Source organism: Tarenaya hassleriana, unplaced genomic scaffold (genome assembly GCF_000463585.1).
Source record: "Tarenaya hassleriana unplaced genomic scaffold, ASM46358v1 Cleome1, whole genome shotgun sequence".
In the NCBI taxonomy this organism is placed as follows: Eukaryota; Viridiplantae; Streptophyta; class Magnoliopsida; order Brassicales; family Cleomaceae; genus Tarenaya; species Tarenaya hassleriana.
This window is the reverse complement of record NW_010960187.1, coordinates 1,597,254-1,617,679: the sequence shown is the minus strand read 5'-3', so window position 1 is coordinate 1,617,679 and position 20,426 is coordinate 1,597,254. Positions and strand designations below refer to the sequence as shown.

At 39.2% G+C, this 20,426-nt stretch overlaps 6 protein-coding genes and 1 non-coding gene across 10 annotated transcripts in view; 5 read left to right on the top strand and 2 right to left on the bottom strand.

Annotated features, from left to right (window-relative positions):
* The first annotated feature begins 173 nt into the window (after window positions 1–173).
* On the top strand, window positions 174–5,372 carry LOC104803051 (pumilio homolog 6, chloroplastic). Of its 2 annotated transcripts, none has more exons than XM_010526961.1 (10): window positions 174–291; window positions 1,379–1,956; window positions 2,164–3,380; window positions 3,474–3,615; window positions 3,713–3,820; window positions 3,943–4,155; window positions 4,256–4,366; window positions 4,559–4,753; window positions 4,850–5,021; window positions 5,167–5,372. In XM_010526961.1, the coding sequence occupies exons 2-10, from the start codon at window positions 1,441–1,443 to the stop codon at window positions 5,184–5,186; spliced, it is 2,694 nt and encodes an 897-aa protein (XP_010525263.1). In that variant the 5' UTR covers window positions 174–291; window positions 1,379–1,440; the 3' UTR covers window positions 5,187–5,372. The 2 variants fall into 2 exon arrangements, with proteins under 2 accessions (XP_010525263.1, XP_010525317.1); XM_010527015.1 differs by lacking the exon at window positions 174–291 and adding an exon at window positions 321–393.
* A 668-nt stretch (window positions 5,373–6,040) lies between these two features.
* Window positions 6,041–9,502, bottom strand: LOC104802911 (2-methoxy-6-polyprenyl-1,4-benzoquinol methylase, mitochondrial). 3 transcript variants are annotated; one of them, XM_010526843.1, is made up of 9 exons: window positions 9,341–9,502; window positions 8,138–8,323; window positions 7,746–7,872; window positions 7,595–7,656; window positions 7,153–7,308; window positions 6,852–6,996; window positions 6,652–6,723; window positions 6,455–6,563; window positions 6,041–6,331 (listed from the first exon to the last, which is right to left on the bottom strand). In XM_010526843.1, exons 2-9 carry the CDS (start codon window positions 8,229–8,231, stop codon window positions 6,230–6,232), a joined length of 867 nt encoding a protein of 288 aa, XP_010525145.1. In that variant the 5' UTR covers window positions 8,232–8,323; window positions 9,341–9,502; the 3' UTR covers window positions 6,041–6,229. The 3 variants fall into 3 exon arrangements, with proteins under 3 accessions (XP_010525145.1, XP_010525075.1, XP_019059156.1); XM_010526773.1 differs by having other exon boundaries at window positions 8,138–8,272; XM_019203611.1 differs by lacking the exon at window positions 9,341–9,502 and adding an exon at window positions 9,148–9,328 and having other exon boundaries at window positions 8,138–8,272.
* A 119-nt stretch (window positions 9,503–9,621) lies between these two features.
* Window positions 9,622–11,582, bottom strand: LOC104802837. The gene is made up of 2 exons (XM_010526658.2): window positions 11,502–11,582; window positions 9,622–10,393 (listed from the first exon to the last, which is right to left on the bottom strand). The coding sequence occupies exons 1-2, from the start codon at window positions 11,572–11,574 to the stop codon at window positions 9,738–9,740; spliced, it is 729 nt and encodes a 242-aa protein (XP_010524960.1). The 5' UTR covers window positions 11,575–11,582; the 3' UTR covers window positions 9,622–9,737.
* An 89-nt stretch (window positions 11,583–11,671) lies between these two features.
* On the top strand, window positions 11,672–11,743 carry TRNAP-AGG. The gene has a single exon. It is a non-coding gene; the product is annotated as a tRNA-Pro (tRNA).
* Window positions 11,744–11,853: 110 nt separating this feature from the next.
* On the top strand, window positions 11,854–15,354 carry LOC104802753 (transcription factor GTE6). The gene is made up of 9 exons (XM_010526539.1): window positions 11,854–11,930; window positions 12,107–12,232; window positions 12,742–12,963; window positions 13,032–13,109; window positions 13,516–13,740; window positions 13,847–13,945; window positions 14,015–14,073; window positions 14,706–14,856; window positions 14,937–15,354. Exons 1-9 carry the CDS (start codon window positions 11,928–11,930, stop codon window positions 15,108–15,110), a joined length of 1,137 nt encoding a protein of 378 aa, XP_010524841.1. The 5' UTR covers window positions 11,854–11,927; the 3' UTR covers window positions 15,111–15,354.
* A 1,269-nt stretch (window positions 15,355–16,623) lies between these two features.
* On the top strand, window positions 16,624–19,479 carry LOC104802672 (general transcription factor IIF subunit 2). Its single transcript, XM_010526420.1, has 6 exons — window positions 16,624–17,027; window positions 17,731–17,839; window positions 18,219–18,349; window positions 18,430–18,498; window positions 18,597–18,743; window positions 19,130–19,479. Exons 1-6 carry the CDS (start codon window positions 16,722–16,724, stop codon window positions 19,247–19,249), a joined length of 882 nt encoding a protein of 293 aa, XP_010524722.1. The 5' UTR covers window positions 16,624–16,721; the 3' UTR covers window positions 19,250–19,479.
* A 216-nt stretch (window positions 19,480–19,695) lies between these two features.
* The window catches only part of LOC104802594 (RNA pseudouridine synthase 5), a 4,842-nt gene continuing 4,111 nt past the window's right edge, over window positions 19,696–20,426 (top strand). The window contains exons 1-4 of the mRNA XM_010526305.2: window positions 19,696–19,848; window positions 19,964–20,021; window positions 20,116–20,143; window positions 20,279–20,328. Coding sequence (XP_010524607.1) covers window positions 19,743–19,848; window positions 19,964–20,021; window positions 20,116–20,143; window positions 20,279–20,328 — 242 coding nt within the window. The 5' untranslated portion in view covers window positions 19,696–19,742. The remainder of the gene's footprint in view (window positions 19,849–19,963; window positions 20,022–20,115; window positions 20,144–20,278; window positions 20,329–20,426) is intronic.

Genomic DNA, 20,426 nt, shown 5'->3' with positions numbered 1-20,426 from the left:
TAAAAAAATAATTATTTCACATATTAATGATTCAAGTTAAAAAAAAAAAACAAAAACAACAAAAAGTCAAAACTTTCACAAACATCACACAAAAAGCCACAGTGGTGGAAATAGCCATTCAAGGAAATTAAAAAAAAAAATCTAAATTTAAAAATCCACTGACCATGCCAAAGGTGGTCACTTTTAGAGCCAATCCCTCTTGTCTCTCGTTGCTTTCTCTCTCCGGAGAGAAGTGAATCTAGGGTTTGAAACAGTGAATCTTTTGCTTCCACCAACAAAACCTGGTTCCTGGTAAGACAGAATCTTTCACTACTCTCTCTCCCTCCTATTCTCGTCAACTGGAGAGGGAACAGCCCATTTCTAGGGTTCTTCTTTTTCGGGGGAGAAAAATGAGTTATTGTCGTCCTTCCCCTGTTTCTTCTTCTCTTTCTTCTGCTTTCTCTTTCCGTGGGGTTTTGGTTTAACTATCTGCTGACACATTATTTTATTGCATAAAATGGATCTGGGTCTTCTTTTTCTATTACGAGGAGCATTTACATGGTCATATATATGTACACGTTTAGATATGTTATGTCTTTAGGGTGATGATGCTTTGGAATTGTTCTGTGTCCTGTTGGGTTCGAATTCTGTGCCACTTGTTCTATTTCAAATCGTTTTGATCGTCTGCGGGATTTCTAGTTTTGGTCAGTGGGGGGAGAAAATTGGGGGCAAAGAAGAGATTTTGATCAGAAAACATGTTCCATTTGCTCTATTTTTGTGATATGGAGGGTTTAGAAATTGCTTAGTTTTGTCTGTGTGGTTGATGAATTGCTGTGTTTTACTTGATTGTATGGTCGGATATGATACGTTGCTTTAGGGGATGATTGTTAAAAATTTGTCCTACTTGACATTTATTAGCATTTAAACCCTTTGCTGTGTACAAGATGTTGGCATGGTATAATGTGTAACATCATATTTACTTGCGAATTCTTGGCCGTGGAATGATGTTCTTGATCAAGAACTCTCAAGAATAGTCCGAAAGTCATAGCCTATGCAGACTAATGCTAGTGCTTTGTGATAGTGAATTGGGTTGTTTTTATCGAAAGTCACTGTTTTAATGGGAAAAAACCCGATTCGGAATCCTTTGTTGTCTAATTTGGCATTGCATTAACCAAAGTTACGGTTCTAGATCGTTATTACGCGAAAACAAATCAATATAGTAGATTCCATTTTTTGAATCTTTTCCCACTTTAGTTGAAATTAGTTGCTTATGTAGATTTTTCAGTTTTACATTCCATTTCTCTTGGGCCGTTCTTCTATCCAAGCTCAATGGCGAAGAATTGGTGGCCGTATGTCATCATTTTGATGATCCTGAACAGGGTTTGCCCGTTTTGTGCAGGCACTATATAAAATCTGGGCCCTTGCTTTAGAACAGTGTCTTGAACGCAATTTCTTAGTGGCATGGCAACCGAGAGTCCTGTCAGAATGCCCGGAAGCAGTGGAAAATGGCCAAATTCTGGAAGGGGTGATGTCCCTAACCGAAGTGGAAGTGCACCGCCGAGCATCGAGGGCTCCTTTCTGGCTGTGGATAATCTCTTATCACAACATGGCTCAGATTATAACATGAAACTGCCGGGTTTTCATGGTTCTTTTCAAAACCGTGGATTTGAGGAACCACTGACCAATGACCCTTCCTTTTTAGCTTATTACTCTTCGAAACTTCGCCTTAACCCTAGACTTTCTCCATGGCTTGGGAACCATGAAGGTAGAGTTAGAAGTAACTGGGGATTAACTAATGCTGATAGTCCCATTCATACGTCTCAAGGCGCACTTTCTACTCACAAGGAAATGGCCGAGGAAGAAAGCTGTCAACAGCAGTCTGTTCATAGTGTTTCAGATAGGACAAACGAGTTTGTCTCTGGATCGGACATGATTCCTTGTCCGGGTGGCAGCCATGGTTTGGCTGATTCCAGGCAGGTTCGGTTTCTCTTAGTTTTGCTTCTCATTTCCAGTAAAAAAACCTAGATTCTATATAAAGAGTACACCCTGTTTTAATTCTGAGTAGCGAAATGTTATCTTTTACTTAGGGTTTTCATGGAAATTACCCCGTGTTTCACTGCTTCAAGGTTCTTATACTTCAAACCTTATGATTGTTACGACTGAATATCTTTTTAAAATTCACAGGATTCTGGTGGTCTGACCCCTCAGCATAGTCGGTCTAACTCTTCAAATTGCGAAATGAGCACAGTGGGTGAGAATGATGATCCTTCTGAGACATCAAATGATGTCAAGTCCACCTTTGTTAAAGAGAATGCTGCTGCATCATCTGAGGTGGATTGCTCTACATCAAATGACAGTGGAAGCAATCATCCAAAGACAAGAGCTTCCTTTGGCGTTGAAAAGAATCCCGATGTTTCAATGCTTGTGTCCAAAATGAAGAATGCAAATATGTCCAACACATCTGATCCTGAGAATAAACATTTTCGAGAACAAAATCAGATGCATCGACAGCCAGACAATGTAGCCTCGATTCAAGGTGGTATAACGGGTTCCCATAGTGCAAATGACGTGATTGTTGGGAGTGGTCAGTTCCTTTACGGCCCCCCCTCTAAGTTCTCGGGTGACGGTCAACATACGCTGCAATCCTCGGGATTTACACCCCCACTTTATGCTACTGCCCCACCGGCTTATATTACACCAAATCCTGTCTATAACATGCACTCATCTGGCTTATACGCTCCTCAGTATGGTTTTGGGGCCTGCACTTTGACTCCAAATATATTCCCACAGGTTTTCCCCGGGTACCCTCCTCATGGCGCTGTCCCATTTGTTGTCGGTCCAAATTTCATTCCTCAATTATCTGGTGCACCCGTTATGGGAAATGTTGTGCATGGAGCCGAAATGCAGTATTCTGACAAGCTGTATGGCCCAGCAGGGCAATCTTCTTTCTTGGATCCTTTTTACATGAGATACTATCAACAGCCACTCGGACAGGCACAGGCCTACAGCATGCCTGGCCAGATGAACCTGCCGCCTCCTAGAGGCGTTGTTCCGGGGAGCCAGAAAAACGTTATTGAGCCTCAGAAGGATGAGCCAAATGTTGTTCGGCAAATAACTTCGCCAAGTGACCAGAACCTCGGTAAAACGGGATTGATGGGTCCTAGTAATTATGGAATACTGTCGAATACGGGCATTGTGGTGCATTATCCCCCTTCTCAGCTTAGCTCTCCAGTTTCTCCGGGTTCTGCTCAGTTTGTAAAGACTTATCCTGGATGGCAACCTCAGAGGGGCGTGGAAGGTGGCAATAGCCTACGATTGTCCAATTTTCTTGAAGAGCTGAAATCTGGGAATGGCAGGAGGTTTGAGTTATCTGATATTGCTGGACACATTGTGCAGTTCAGGCAAGTTTCTTTTTTTCCTTTTTGCAAGTCACTTTGTTGTGTCCCGTCATGGCGTCATATTTTACCAAAATAACTAAATCTTGTTCCTTGCAGTGCCGATCAACATGGGAGCCGATTCATTCAGCAAAAGCTTGAAAATTGTCGCCCGGAGGAAAAGGCAGCTGTTTTCAAGGAGGTTCTTCCTCACGCATGCAACCTAATGACTGATGTTTTCGGAAATTATGTCATTCAGAAGGTTTTCTTTCCTTGTCCGCCATCTCCGTAGATCCCTTTCGCAGTTAGGCACGTCAGATTATTTTCTTGGATTAACACTTTTGGTAATTCTGTGTCAGTTTTTCGAATATGGGAATGCAGTACAGAGAAAAGAACTTGCAGATCAACTCACAGGTCAGATATTGCCGTTAAGTCTGCAGATGTATGGTTGTCGTGTTATACAAAAGGTAACAAGAAGTCACTAGCTTTTGTCTGAATCAACTGATTCCGGTTCCTTATTCAATTCTCTTCTCAGTTTCCGTCATAAATTAGTTGGCTTTACTGATCGGCGATATTATTTTGGTCTTAGGCTCTTGATGTAATTGAGCCCGAGCAAAAAATTCGTTTGGTGCGTGAACTTGACGGGCACGTCATGAGATGCGTACGCGACCAAAACGGGAACCATGTGATCCAGAAATGCATTGAAAACATCCCAACAGCCAAAATCGGGTTTGTGATTTGCGCATTTCGTGGTCATGTTGCATCGCTCTCCATGCATCCTTACGGCTGTCGTGTCATACAGGTAATTTTCGAGTTTCGTTCTTACTCCTTTTTCTTTTATTGGTTTGCTCATTTATGGTAAAAAAATGACATGTTTCAACATTTTATTTCGTCTACTATAGAGGGTTCTCGAGCGCTGCACAGATGAGCATCACTGTCGGTTCATTATTGAGGAGATACTGGAATCGGTCTGTTCCCTTGCGAAGGACCAGTATGGCAATTACGTTACCCAGGTCTGTGAAAATTTAAAAAAATTTACGTATCCTCGCAATTGTGAAAAGCTGAGAGTGAGAGGTATCACTAACCGGGGTTTAAGTAAAACCCGAGAACTTGCAGGGCTGAGGTTTGAAACAGATAAATCCGAAAAATTAAACAGCCCGGACTAAAATTTTCGATTTCTGATCAAATACTTTTCCTCTCTGCAGCATGTTTTGGAGAGGGGAACGCCTCAAGAAAGAGAGAGCATGGTCAGAAAACTCTCGGGCCATATCGTGCAGCTTAGCCAGCATAAATTCGCGTCAAACGTTATCGAGAAATGTTTGGAATATGGCGGTGAAACTGAGCGTGACATCATCATCAAAGAGATTGCAGGCGAAGATGAGGGCTTCACTAATCTACTGGTGAGGGCATATATCCATATGCATGGACCTATATGACATATACATATCCCTATAAAGTTTCAACCTTTTTTTCTCTGTTTCTGTTTGGATTTACAGACTATGATGAAGGATCAGTATGGAAACTATGTGGTGCAAAAGATATTCGAGACTTGTAGCGACGATCAGAGAGCAATGCTGCTAAGCCGAGTCCGGATGCACGCTCCAGCTCTGAAGAAATACACTTATGGAAAGCATATCGTTACTCGTTTGGAGCAGCTCTTTGGCGAAGGTACGACGAGTTTTAGAAAATACACTTAGGAGAAAACTGAATCCGAATCGAAATCGTATCGAAAACCCACGTCAGATCTTTTGGGGATTTCGGCTTTTATCTCAGGGAATTTCGCAATCTGTAACTTGTTTTTGTTTTCCTTCAGAAAACAGGGGGATGAGCTGACTGGTGTGGGAGGAGCCTCTGTCGCCTGGAGATTCATTTGGGGGAAAGTTCTCAGATTCCGAATAATGAAAACTGAAATTGCTGTTTATGGTATAAGTTATTCGCATTGACACAGAAACACAAACCCATTGGAAAGATGTGAAATGTACATTTGGTCTGCTTACGTTATAACTTCATGTCTTAATCTGTGTGTGTGTGGTCTGATTTCTTTGATATGATTTTTATGGCAAGTTTTGAAATTTTAATCTGAAAAAAAAAATAGTAGGAAAGATGTTGAATTGGTGGGTTTATTTTTTTGTTTTTTGTTTTTAATTTTTTTTTGCTTTTTTGGGCACCCTGAGGTTAACAAAATTGCTATACGAATCAGTCCTTAATTTGGTATTTGCTGTCCTTTTTAGATATGAAAGACAAAAAAAAAGATCATCTAAGCATTTCCAAATTTGTAAAAAAAATGTCCAAAATAATTCGGATATTTCATACCAAAAAGGGTTCCGATACTTTTTCAAAGTGTTCATTTTAGTCTTGACATTTTGCGTCAAGGGGTGATGAAAATTTTCATTTTTATTTCGAATTTTGCTACCTATGATTTAAATTCGTTTTTAAAATATTTTTTCCTTCTAAAAACTTGCTTTTGCTTTTAAATTATTTTCACGAAATAATATACGTTACTACGACAAGTATGCAAAATCCCTACCCAATGGAGGGAGTACTGAAATCTATATTGCTATGAACGGCATCTGATTTTGGTTAATTTTTAGAAATTTGTAAGCGAATAGCAAATTGTTATATTAGAGAATTTAATGTACTAACTCGAATAACAGTAGATTTAATTTGAAGTTTGAAAATCCACAATCGAATAACAAATTTAACTTTACATTTAGATTATAGTATATTCACTAAATAAGTCTAGGTAAGACCATTACTATTATTATTGTTTTTTGTAGTAATGAATAATTAAATTCTACAGGCGGCAGAGTTAGAAGCATGCAATGAAATGAAACAAAGACAAAACAGAAGCAAAGGAAGAAGAAGATAGGCTTTGGTTAGAGCTTGAGACCAGAATGAATGGCGACAACTCCACCAACCAGGTTTTCATACTCCACCTTCTCAAACCCAGCTTCTGCTATCATCGACCCGAATTTCTCCTGCATCCATCATCATCATCATCATCATCATCATCATGAATGACCAGTGATCACAGATTCAAAAGGATGCTGAAGATGAACCAACAATGACTTTTTACAAGAACAAGATGCGCAGTTAATAACCTGAGGGGGAAACCGGCGAATACTCTCGACCAAGTACTGATAAGATTCCCTGTCACCGGCCACAAGTTCTCCTACGTTTGGTATGATTTGGAAAGAGTAAAAATCGTATCTGAAACACGAAAAAAAAGCAAATATTAGATGATCAAATAAACAAAAAAGTGTTGCATTTGATTCTTTAAAGCTCGGTATCGACTTACATATCTTTAAGAATCGGGATTTCTACGTGGCTGAGCTCAAGGCAGAGGAACCTTCCTCCTCGCTTTAGCACTCTAACCAAAAGTGAAAAAGTTTCATAAGATTAAGATAACATGAGTTCAATCAGATAGATTATTTCTCAACCCGATATAACCAAGACTCCAAAGTCAAGAAGAGGGTGGAAATAACGTATATCTTTTACCTATAGGCCTCGGAAAGAGCTTTCTCAATGTGAGTGACGTTCCTAATCCCAAACGCAATTGTGTATCCATCCATTGAATTGTCATCAAAACTCAAAGCTTCTGCATCACCTTCCACCCAGATGAGAGATTTGTTTTGTCCCAGACCTGTAGTGGAAAGAGCAGGATTCAACCAAGTTCATGCATGAAAACCGAAATAGGAAAAATAGAAAACCCGATGGAATCATAAACCGGTTTCAAATACCCAAATGGCTTAATGCCATAGACATAAATTACGAGACCCACGTTTATCTAACGATTTACCTCTCTCAGTAGCTCGTTGTTTCCCGACATCTAACATTTTGGGGTTAATGTCACATACATATATCTGAGTTTCTTCAAGTGAAGCCTCATCAATTTTCAGCAATTCTCTTCTTTTGACACTATTTACAGCATCAAAGATCCTGAAGGCAACATCCCCTGTGTATTCAAACAATCATTCACAAAGATCTAGATAAGATGCATAGACAATTCAACTATGAAACACATGTGGGCCTTTTCCTCTCCACATTTAACACCCACACGACAAAATATTACTTTTTGTTGTTCTACATAACTATCACTGGTTCTTTACAAAAATACTCAAAGAGATAAAAAGCTCCATCGGTAAAAAAGAAAGGGTGTCAATTTCTTTTCGGCGCAATTGAAAAAAAAATTTAATTACAATTATAGAAGCATGCATTGGTGAAATCAAATGCTGGCTAACCTGTTCCACCAGCCACATCAAGATGTTTCATCCCTGGAAATGGATTCAGCTTCCCGACGAGTCTGAAATCAATAAATTGAAATCAACAAAAATCCAGAATCTTAAAGAACAAACCATATAACATTATGGATACACGCACAGAGATACTTACCTATCCTTCCATAGCCTGTGCAGACCGCCGCTCATCAGATCATTCATCACGTCATAGCTTGAAGCGACACTAGTGAAGACATTACCAACTAACTTACTTTTCTCTTCTTCCCGTACTTCTTTAAACCCTAAAATCAAACAAAGAAGTGATACCAACACCGTGAATCAAGAAATACCCATCACCAAATTCAGCTTGTAACACACTTCATAAGTCAAAATGTGAAAATACGATGAAAGACCACATAGCATGAGTGAAGCACCCTTGATGAGCATCTCTGTTCCTCGAGCGCACACTTACTAGTGATTGTCGACTGTCGAGCATATAGCGATACATATATACATGCACATAACCAAACAACACAAACATTGGGAAGATAAGATTGAGGGAGATACCGAAGCTAGTGGCATGAGAATGAAGCAAAGCAACAGAAGATTGTCGAGCCATTAATCTGGTTCCAAACCTTCTGCTTACAGATCTGAGCGCCATAACTGCTATTGAAACTGCAGTTGTATAACCAAGCCTTGCTCCTACGACCAAAGTCACCAAACTCGAGGATTTCAACAATGAGACTGTAAAGACTAAGAGAAAGAGGAAAGGAGCAAGAGACAAAATCCAAAAGCAGTCAATCCCAAGTTAATAAACCGAAACCGAAGCAATGGGCTAACTCACCCAATTCAAGCTTTCTATCTAAGCAATGATGAAAACAGAAAACAACGAAAACATTAATTTGACACAGAAATATTAACTTAACAGGACTTCAGAACTACTTCAAAGTTATCCCCAATTTCATTCGAGTCAGATGAACGACCAAAACACAGAATCTATAGCCTTGGATTTGTAAACCAACAAGGCAGATAAAGAAACATGTTAGAAAATCAAATTTTCAAATGAAACAGAACACCGCACGTACTGTTCGACAGATAGAATACTGTATGAATTACTTGGAAACAGACATACACACTAGTTATTAGATGGAGAGAGCAAAATTCCATGAAAATGGATCATATCCCGTCAGATCGTCGGATAAAAGTCAACAGAAACTGGGATTTCTTAAATGCTTTGTACCCAGAGAAAAGAAAAAACCTTTTAGCATTTGACTACATACCCACAAACTCATTACGAGTAATTAGTCAACATGATTGATCCATAATGCTATCAAAGAATGGGTCTACGTCATTCACCCAGTTCATCAAAAACCCTAACCATAATTTCTTCGTTCAAACAACAATTCCCTTTGCAGACAAACTCTAGAGGCGAATTTGATCAAACAAGGTCGTGAGAGTGAGGGAAGATACCTGTGTTGAAGTTTCTAGAAGAAAGAGTGTGCGATTTCAGGATTAACAAAAAATCGAAAACCCATCTCGAAATGTCAACCAAATCAACAAGAAAAGTATGCTCCAACCTCGAATCATAGGCGAGGAACATTATGAAACCGCTCAACGAGTCAAGCAAACTTTACAACGCTACAACGAGCTTCAGGACATTATAGCTATCCTGGGGTTGGACGAATTATCCGAATAGGATCGCTTAACCGTAGCAAGAGCACGAAACCTATAGGAAAAACGCATGCATAGACAGAGAAAGACAGAGATCACCTTCTCTTTCAGTTAGACGGCATGAAACGAGGAATTGAAGCCCAAACCCCTAGAAATCCAGAAACGTCGTTGAGCGAAGAAAAGCCCCGTGGGGAAATCGCCGCTGAATTCAATGGAGAAGAGAGATGGAATGGCAGACCGGGGAAGAGAGAGGTGAGATTTTGGGGGGTTTTCTGTAATTTTTAAGGTTTTTAGGGTTATTTGTGTACTTTAACATGCGCCTCCGACACGTCCCATATGACTTTTACACAACTTTTTAGGCATACTTGCAAATCCATAAATAACCAAAATAAAATAAAAACTATATAAAATGGCCTCCGAATTTATTTCATCGCTCGCTTTGACGGCTCAAGTCTGAAAGAAAACCACGGCAGAAGCAAAAAAAGCTCAAAGAAGATCACAGATTCTTGAAAGCAGATTCATGGGCATCCTTAGAAGGCGTCAGCCTGGCCAGCAATGCCTTGTTGTGGCAACGGTCCGCGTCCACATAGTAGTATCTTCCGTTAGCCTTGAAGGTAACGAAGGGTCGGTTGGTATTGGGAGGGCGGATATCGGCAAACTTGAGGGTCGTGGGAGCGTAAGTCGCCAGCCACGTCATCATCTCAACCTCAAAGGAATCAGAGCCCGGCTGCCACCTCAGCTTGTGGACGTAAGGGCTGACGAACCAGTGGAGAGCAGCCGTGGTGGAAGCGCTTAAGAAAATGACGGTAGATGCAACCGCTCCTTTCAGGATCACGTTCATCTCGGGGGACGTCATGAAGGTCACGACAGGTCCTAGCGAGACCGAGAGACAGCACGTCGAGAGGGAGAGCATCTTCACTTTCTTGATGGTGGATGAGATCGGACCGTGGTAAACGACACCCGAGTCTTTCTCCCCATCTTCCTTTGTGGGTTCGGTTCTGCGTGGTCCGATGCTGATCTTGCTGTCATCTTCTCTTGACGTTGCTTGAGATGCCCGCCTTTGCTGAGTGGCGTTAAGCAAAGGAAAAGACAAAACTTTGGGTGTTATGTTTCGGGTTTCTGACCATGCCCCTGTTATTGAACGATGATACCCTGAAATCCAGTAGATGAATCAGTAACAGAAGATGTATCCATGGAAGCATGAAAGTGAAGTTTAAGTAAGTATACATGACAAGCATGTATTTGCAATAAGAAATCTTAAACCAAGGAGACGCACACAGAATCCACAAAGAAGAACGAGATATTTACTTCAACTGGTTGGGATAAGTAATCTCAGAAACCGAAATCCAAGAGAATCCAAGAAGCTCATGCCCATTTGAGAACTTACAATTTTGAGAGGTATATTTCCACCAGTCCCATAAATCTAATCAGTCCGACCAGCAAGTTTCAGAAGATAGAATAAGACAAGAAGGCATATCGTATTAAAGATACAACCATCAAGATTCAGCAAGCAAACACCCACTCATCTTATGATTGTGCCCATTAAAGAAGCAACCGAACTCAAGAAAACCATGCTCGACCCAGCGCTGATAGTTTGGATGATGGAATTCAAATGGAACAAGAAGGCATTGCATTGAAGAAAAACCAGCGCCATGAACGAGCTTCACGCAGAAAACAAACAAACTAAACCAACAAGTTCATAGCACATAATTGTCAAACAGTTCGAACCTCATTCAAAAGTTATGGCACTTGCCATTTCCATAAGTACCTCTTCTGCACCAAAAACAACGAGAATCCAAGAAGGTTTGACTCAAGTCGTCAAGAGTAAATTATTAAAGGGATTCATAATTGCATAACCCCAAGCAAAGCCCTTATGCCCATGTACCATCATCTCACCAGCGCGATCTGAGTGAAGATCTATGGCGAATAACGTTCCTTTTCTAAATTTAAATTCCATGAAAATGGATCATATCCCGTCAGATCGTCGGATAAAAGTCAACAGAAACTGGGATTTCTTAAATGCTTTGTACCCAGAGAAAAGAAAAAACCTTTTAGCATTTGACTACATACCCACAAACTCATTACGAGTAATTAGTCAACATGATTGATCCATAATGCTATCAAAGAATGGGTCTACGTCATTCACCCAGTTCATCAAAAACCCTAACCATAATTTCTTCGTTCAAACAACAATTCCCTTTGCAGACAAACTCTAGAGGCGAATTTGATCAAACAAGGTCGTGAGAGTGAGGGAAGATACCTGTGTTGAAGTTTCTAGAAGAAAGATGCGGAGAATGGGACCGAAGCAAGCGAAGGAGAATTGATCTCGCCATTATCTCTGTTACCACTTCTCCATAGACGAAAGTGAGAACATATAGGGTTTTGTATTTGTATCTATAAGTTATTTATATGAACAGAGGAAATATCAAAGGGCATTTGGTCTAGTGGTATGATTCTCGCTTAGGGTGCGAGAGGTCCCGAGTTCAATTCTCGGAATGCCCCCCAAAATTTTTTCTGTACTTTCTGGAGGACTGCTTGCCGTTTTCCATCCCCAAAACGACACGTAATCCACCAGATCCACCGCCTTTGAAGCAATAAAGAAACGACACGTAGTTCACCATCTCCATCGTCTCCGTCCAGTTGACGACCGCCGTTGTTCTCCTCACTCTCTCCGACCCAGACGATCATGGTGATTAATATTCGCTTTTATCGATAATTACCTCTCTGATTTAGACGTTTTATAGTGTTAATTTATTCACCCCTCCCTTAACCCGCTGTTATAGTATTGCAAACTTACAGCCGTTGTCTGAGATTTTCCCCTTTTTTTTGGGGGGGTTTTTAACGTTTTGTTTTTTGGGTTCTCAGAACGAAGTAATGGCTGCTTCATTACCAAATTCTGGTGATGTTCATGGTGGAGTTTGCCAGGTTAGTCCCGAAGAAGCCGAGTCTATCAAGCATCGTGTCGACGAGATTCTCCAGCGAGTTGACACGGTAAGATTCGGTGATAAGAATTTGAGTTGAGAATTTCCCGGAGATTGATTGCGGTTTTCCAAATTCGTTACTCCGAGAAGTTGAAATTTGGTATTCGGTTGTTAGGATTTGTTTTCCCTCGATTATGGTGCCAATTGAAGTTTTGGTATTCACTCATTATTCTGGAATTTTGTCGCTGAACGATGAAATTTACTTATTTCATCGTTAAGGTTTTGTGAACTCCCATGTCAATCACTTGCCTTGTTGGTTAAGCTATTAATGTATCAAGTATTATTCAGTCAAATCTCTTTCTGCAAATTCGGAGAAAATTCTTCTGCTAATTTATAGTTACCGGTATGAGATTCGTCACAGTCAAAGTCGAATTTTTTCGGGTGTTTCCTTTACAAGCATATGCATACTGTTGAAATAGCAGAATAGTAATGTATTTTTTGTCTCACTGATGTTCATTTGAATTGCCTAGTATAGTGATAAATGTAGTAAATGTTAATAGGGTATGGTTCTATATGCAGCTTGAGCAGAAACTGCAAGAAGTCGAGCAGTTTTACTCGAGTGTAGGCGAAACTGTTAACCAGTTGAACCTCTCTAGCCCGAGCACTGCCGGTAAAGACAAAGAAAAAGGGAGGCATGTGCTCGGGGTTAGGAAGCTGCAGCAAGAGGCGGCTCGTCGAGAAGCTGTAGCTGCAAAGAGAATGCAAGACCTCATGCGTCAGTTTGGAACAATTTTCCGTCAGGTTTGTGTTTACTTTACAGATAACGCAGATTTGAGTTTTTGTGATTCAGATTTGTTTTTACTTTACAGATAACGCAGCACAAGTGGGCATGGCCATTTATGCATCCCGTCGATGTGGAAGGTCTTGGCCTGCATGATTATTATGAGGTGATATTGCCATCTCTCTCAGTTCCCCGTTTTTTTGTGAACCATACATAAAATGTTCATCTTTGATCTCTTCTATTTTCGAAACTTATGGTGTGAGGAGTATATTGATTTCTAGTACTAAGACTGATCTTAGATACTTGCAGGCCCCTAGATTTTATTACAAATTGTTTACCTTCATCATGTGTATACACTGACTTCATTCGAGAGCTGAAATGAAATTCAAACACTTTAACAGGGCTAGACCCTGGATGAGACTTTGTATCATGGGTGATGGTAATGTATGGAAAAATATGGCGAAATGCATGCATTTTTCCATGAAAATGTTTGAGAAATTTGTTGCTAGTCTGTTGTCACCCAAACTGTTCGGGATTATGTTTGTTCTGATAATGTTGTTTTATGTTTGCAGATTATTGATAAGCCCATGGATTTCAGTACAATAAAGAATCAAATGGAGGCGAAGGATGGTACAGGATACAAACACGTTATGCAAATATATACCGATATGAAGCTAGTTTTTGAGAACGCGATGAAATATAACGAGGAAAAAAGCGATGTTTATTCTATGGCGAAAACATTACTCGAAAAGTTCGAGGAGAAATGGGCACAATTCCTTCCAAAGGTTAAAGAAGAGGTAAATAATTATATCCTCTTCAGTATTCTGCATAAATCGAGTTAAAACCGACACTCTTTAAGTGTTGAAGCTTTCTTCTTTTACTTAGTAGTGGAATGGATGACAGGAGAAAAGACGGGAGGAGGATAAGAACCAAGCCGAGTTGGAGATGCAGCTAGCAAAAGAGGCATCTCATGCTAAGATAACTAGAGAAATAAACAACGAGGTATTTGATACTCGTACTGGTACCTTGAAATCTTGTACACATGTTAATTGGTCATAGTATGGACCTCAGATCTGCGATGTTGACGCTGAGTTGGAGGAGCTCCGGAGTATGGTTGTCCAAAAATGCAGGTTGGCTTATTTGCTTCACAGAGTTGTAAAGATGCTTTGTTTTTCTTTCTCTCAAGTAAACTATGCTTCTATGCTTAGTTGAGAATCCCCTTTCCGGGTCGGTTTTGGACCAAACAGGGATGGGCACATGTCGGATACCCGAAATATCTAGGATACTTGGTTCCATGTTTGATGACCTTGGACATCACAATTTGATACTCGTACTGGTACCTGAGAGTCTGGGTACCCGGACTACGGTATTTGACAAAATGTTTGGTTATTCATGGGTGTCTGGATCCAAAAATTATTTAAAAAACGCATAATGCAAGTTATACAGCCAATAGAAAATTCAGGTATTTGGACATGTTTCCGGAGGCAAAAGGATAAAAATACTAATTAACAGGGGTATACCAGTCACCGGTTTTTAATTACTCGTACTCCTATCCGTTGGATGTGTAATGAAAAAGACCTTCCTGTACTTGTGAAAGGTTGGGTACCCGGAAATCTGTTTTCCATGGGTTGGTACCTGCGGGTACCCGATTTTTTTCGGGTATTTTTGCCCTTCCATAGGACCACATTAGAACTCAAGGATTCAGATGTTTCATTTTGTATGTTGCACTTGTTTACATTGATTGATTGATGGACTGTTTCAGGAAAATATCAATCGAAGAGAGGAGAGATATCGGATTGTCGATGCCGAAACTATCTCCGGATAATCTTCTGAAAGCGCTGGACATACTAGCTCAGGGTAACCCGAGCTTCCAAACAACAGAAGCGGTGGTGAATGTCGAGATGGACACATTGGTAAAGATCTGCCGAAATAAAAACTGTCTGGATTCTTTCGTTTCGGTTCAACCTTCCTCGGTACACCTCATTCTTTGCAGGACGAACCGACCCTTTGGAGGCTAAAGATCTTTGTGAAGGATGCATTGGAAGATCAGAAGAAGAAGACGAGCATTGGAGTAGATCACAGAAGCAAAGATATCGAGAGAGGGATAAGGACGAAGAACGAGAAATGCAAAGGAGGCGGCAATAAGCGGAAGAGAGGAGAATTGTAGCGGGAAAATTCCCCGAGGAAATCGGGTTTTCGGGGGGGCAATGGCCAAGAGAGTTGCAGAAGCAAAATCTCCATGGTTGTTTTCCATTTCTCGTAGATTCACTTCAGAGTTTCCCCGTTAGTTTTTTGTTAGCGTATGACCGAAGTGTATAGTGGAAATGAGTAGTTAGCAGCCTCCTTCAAGAGAATGTTGCCGAAAAAGGAAATTTTCCTACTGATAATAAAATATATTTGCAATGCCTTAAGGCCAGTCATTTCGATTTATTATTGGACCAAAACAAAATTGCATATATTATTTATAAATTTTATTGGTATGATTTTTTTATTAATTTGAAAATAAAATAATCGAAAAAATAAAAAAATGTTTTATAAAGATAATTATTTCTTTTAATAAAAACTCGAATATAATGCTAATGAAATCACTAAATAAATAAAACAAACCCAAAATAACACTTCATTCGGTTTATTCAAACCCGGTTGTTTTCGGTTGCAGATTTAAATTCTGTTATTTTGGATTTTGAAATTTTAATTTTAATCATTTCGGTTCAATTAGTTCGATTTTTTAATAACCAAATTGTTTGCCCATACTGGTTAGATGTATTAACAGAATTATAAAAATTAAAAAAGCTTTTTAAAATTATGTTTAGGTAATCATATGTTTAAGAGCTTATAATAATTGTGTGTGTTAGAGGTGGTCATTCCTAGTTTCGGTTTGGGTTCAGATTCGATTTTTTTTTGTAAAAAATTCATTTTTTTTCAAAAAAATTATCGATTTTTTTGGTTATTTTTTTTTAATCGGTTCGGTTTCGATTTTTTCGAGTTTAGAGAAAGTATAACTGTTCGGTTTTTATATGAGGTTCGATTCAATTATTGTTATATCTTATTTGGTTCGATTTGGTTTGATTTGTTTATTGGGTTAATAACCGAAATGACCACCTCTGTCTAGGGGTGGACATGGGTCGGCTACCCTCAATTTTTAAAAAACCCTGTTTCATCTTCATTACCACGGATTTTACAAAAATATTATCTCAGTCTTGGCTTTATAAAATCTAGGTATTTGTAGTTCGGGTTTAATGAGATTCTCGGTCTTGTACTCGCGGATACCGGACCCATACGATTTATAAAATTTTGAACTATAAAATGATAAATATAAAAAATACAAATGAGAGAGGTCAAAGTATAAAGAGAAAATTCATGATGAAGAGAGATGAGTAAAATTTTGATAGAGAGATGAATAGTTGATTCAGTTACATAGAATGAGATTTGGAATGGTGAAATTTTTGTATAGAAAGGTTTAGAACATAAAAAAATTGAACTAAAATAAAAGTATTTTAATAAATAATAAGAATAATTTAGACAAAAATATTATAGATATAAAGTATATTTTAGATTTTTAACAAATATACCGATACCCTGTATATCTCTTGTAAAATAATTGAACCCTACCCGGATTTAGGGTCGAAAACTTAGTTTGTTTATACTCCAATCTCATGATCATTAATATTGGGTACCCTTATTCGATACTTGTTAAGCCGATAGCTCCAAACCCCGGGTGACGGGTTAAAACGCCCACCCCTACGGCTCTGTCATCCTGCGTCTCTGCGGACGTTAGATGTTTCCTCCGTTTCATTCGTCTCTCTCTCCCCCGAATATGGAAGAATCCAAGCCTCGTAAGCTCTCGAGCAACAACAATGGTGGTCACCACAGCCAGAACCAGAACCATGATTATCTCCTCGACACGAACCTCGCTGAGAGAGCAATGTGGCTCATGAAATGCCCTTCTATCGTCGCTCGCTCCCTCCAGTTTTCCCCATCTTACCCCGACGATCCTTCTCGTCCCATCGCCAAAGTCATCCTCTCTATCGATCCTCTGGTCTCTGATGAAGACGACGGCGGCAACAATGACTCTTCGACTCAAGTATCGTTCAACATTTCCCGTCGGTTTTCTATTTTTTTTTGCGATTTCTTTTTCGTGGTTTGGAGAGATCTTCGTTTACCTTTGATCCGTTCTCTTCGCATAGTTTCATGGTTTCTAGCGATTTTTCTCTACATTTCTCGTTTGGGAGGCTTAGGTTGTGTTTGTATCGTTTCTCTGCATGCGTCTGTAGTTTCTTGAATTCTGTTGATGAATCGCATATGTTCCTTTTGGCTTATCAGATTCTCTCTTTCTGCGATCCTTTAGGGTTTTTTAATCTCTTCGTATGAAATCTATCTCATTCTCAGTTTTATCATTTCTCTGAGAAACTTTTTCTGGGTTCCACAGTTTTTTGAAGTTTTGCTTTGATCAGTGTGAATCATGTCACAAGTCTCATCATCTGCATTTGGCATTTCGATCGAAACCTAGAAGATAACACAAAATTCTACGTTTTGTAATTTGGGCTTGTCGTTAACTGCTTAGTAGATGAAGTGTTCTATGTTGTCCTGATGTTTGATCCAATTTACAAATTCCCAGTGTTTAGTTTCCTTAAAAGAACCAAACAAACTAGTAAACATCTTTTCCTTATATGCTCAGAGAATTTTTTGATGTGGGCTTTCTTCAAAGTCTTTCTTGCTCATCACTTTGGACTTGTGATCAATGTCCACTATAACTGTCACAATCTGTGCTTTGGTGGGCTTCTCAGTTTACAATGGAATTGGCTCGTGCTGAATCAGGAAACATGCCAAAGCGATATATTCTGGATATGTCGAAAGATTTTATCCCTATGTCGGTGTTTTGTGAGTCTTCAGAGGGTGAGTAAGGAGTCTCAAGTTGCACATTTTTATGGCGACTGCCACTTTTTGTGATACTTGCATGGTTGGTTGATTGTATCCATGAGAAACTCGAACTAAGAACACGATCCATGGAGGTTTTCTCCACTTTAAATAAAGCTACTGATTCTTTCATTACATGGATTTTGAGGTTCCTGGGTCAGAAATAGATGTTTTGCTGAACAATGCACTCGCATTTTTATGTGTTCGCTGTTATACTTTATGACACTGGATCATTAGGTTTGATTTAATTCATTGGTTGGTGAAAATCCATGAGACGTTTGCATTTTTTGTGATGGAAAATTGATCAGATTTTGTTGTCAACTGGGTTGACTGTGGAAAAATGTTCTTCGAAATGTAGGGAAGGTGTCTGTTGAAGGGAAGATCTTACACAAATTTGACATGAGGCTTCATAATGACAACATCGAGAGCTATGGTAAACTCTGCCGAGAAAGGGCAAACAAGTATATGTGCAGAAATAGACAGATACAGGTTGCTATGACGAATAATCGGGTGATATCATTATATGTAATCCGCATTTTCTGTAATCAAATATCTGTTTTCTTTCCCAGGTCATTGATGATGCTACTGGAATGCATATGAGGCCTATGCCGGGAATGATCATTCCAACCGGAAATCCTGTATTTATCTCCATTTTCCTTATCGTATGAAAACACGTTGGCTAAGTTGTCAGATATTTCTGGAATTTACTCCCGCGGAACTCCTTACTTTGTATTAGGAAAAGAAGAAAGTGCCAAACAGGACATCGGAAATGAAAAGAACAAGAAGGGACCGGAGAGAGATGGAAGAGATCATGTTCAAGCTATTTGAAAGACAATCAAATTGGACTCTGAGACAGCTTATTCAAGAAACAGACCAACCAGAGGTAAATACGAAAAACATAATAATAGGAAGTATGATATATTGGCTGGTTCTCTGCTTCTTCAAATGTTCTTGGCAAGTTTGGTATATATGTGGACAGACTAGAGTACTAGAGAGATTCAAAGGCCGGGCATATCATGTGGGCAAGACATGGAAAAACTTTCCATGTGATATGACTTATGTTCATGCTCAATATGCTAGTAAAACTGAGCTGCTTACTGAAATGTCAGATAATGTTGAAACTCGTGGACTGTCGATTTGTGTTATACATATCAGGATATGTGATGAAATTGTCATACACCCTCTTTTCCGTTTGTTCGGAATAGGCGGAAAAGCTTAATCCTTTCCTTTTTTTGTTTCGGGTAATCGTGCTTCGATTTCGGGGTGTAGCAATTTCTGAAAGACTTGCTAAGAGACCTATGCATGTACAACAACAAAGGAAGCAACCAAGGATCTTATGAGCTGAAGCCTGAGTACAAGAAGACCACAGAGGATCAAACCAATAAATAGGCTTCACAAGAAGAAGAAGAAGAAGAAGAAGAAGAAGAAGAAATGGTTATGGAGAACGTGATAATAAGCTTGTGATGTTGCAACATCATCTTTAGCTTTGGTGTCTCTAAGGTTTAGTTACTTCCAATTTAAATTCTTCTACACTGTTTTCTGCAATGAACTTCGATTGCCAACCTAGTGAAATTGTGTAAAAATTAAAATCGAAAAGCAGAGGAAATGTTGTTCAAATAAAATAATCTCTTGACTATATAATATTTTATAAAATGATATTTATATCGATAAAAATGGTTTTTGTAGTGTTTAAAAAAATATATTTTTTTATAATATTTTGAACCTCAAGTTTTTTTTATAAACATGATATTCCTATTACAAATTTACAGTGCAAGTGTAATATTTGTTTTAGTATTTTTTCATAGATTATTTAAAGGTAAGGTTTTTATTATGGAAGAGGAAGACTAAATTTAGGGGCTTTAAGAGAACGGTGGTGGTGATTATGTCCTCCACCTCTCTTCCGCCGTCGCCGCAATGTATCGGCGTGCGGTGGCCGGAATTCAACGATGGCTTGACCTACAAAGACGGCGTCTCACCCTCCGACTCCGGTTTTTGTTTCTTCTCCCTCCATTATTTGCTCTGGAAGAGTTATAACGAGAGTGAATTTTTTTTTTACGATTTTTTTTTTCTTTTGCTTTTGTTGGGTTTTGCCCTTTTTGGCAGAGGCGACGGTGTTGGAGTTCTACTCCACTAAGTACAGGAACTCAGCACCATTGCAAGGGTTGTATATTCTTCCTCCATAGATCTTCATCTTCTTGGCTCTGTCATCTTTCATTTACTTTTGTTGATGTTTCATTCGTTTGGTAATGGAGCAGTTGGATTCAACGAATACAAAATGGACAGGTGACTTACACGTAACCTTAAGATTTTTTTTTTTTTTTGGGGGGAGGGGTGAGATCAAATTTCACTGGTTTCAGAACTTGTTGAGAGTTTCCGACATGAATTTCGAAATGGGTTTACTAATCTTTCGGGTTGCAGATAAAGATCGATGGAGAAGTTGTAAGAGATCCAAATGCGATTCTTAGGTTTTTCTTGCAACTTCGTTCTCTTAGTATTGCATTTGGAAATTATTTTACTTGTGTAAAGCTGTATTTTTTGTCCTGTTCTTTTGCAGGAGCGGTTCAAA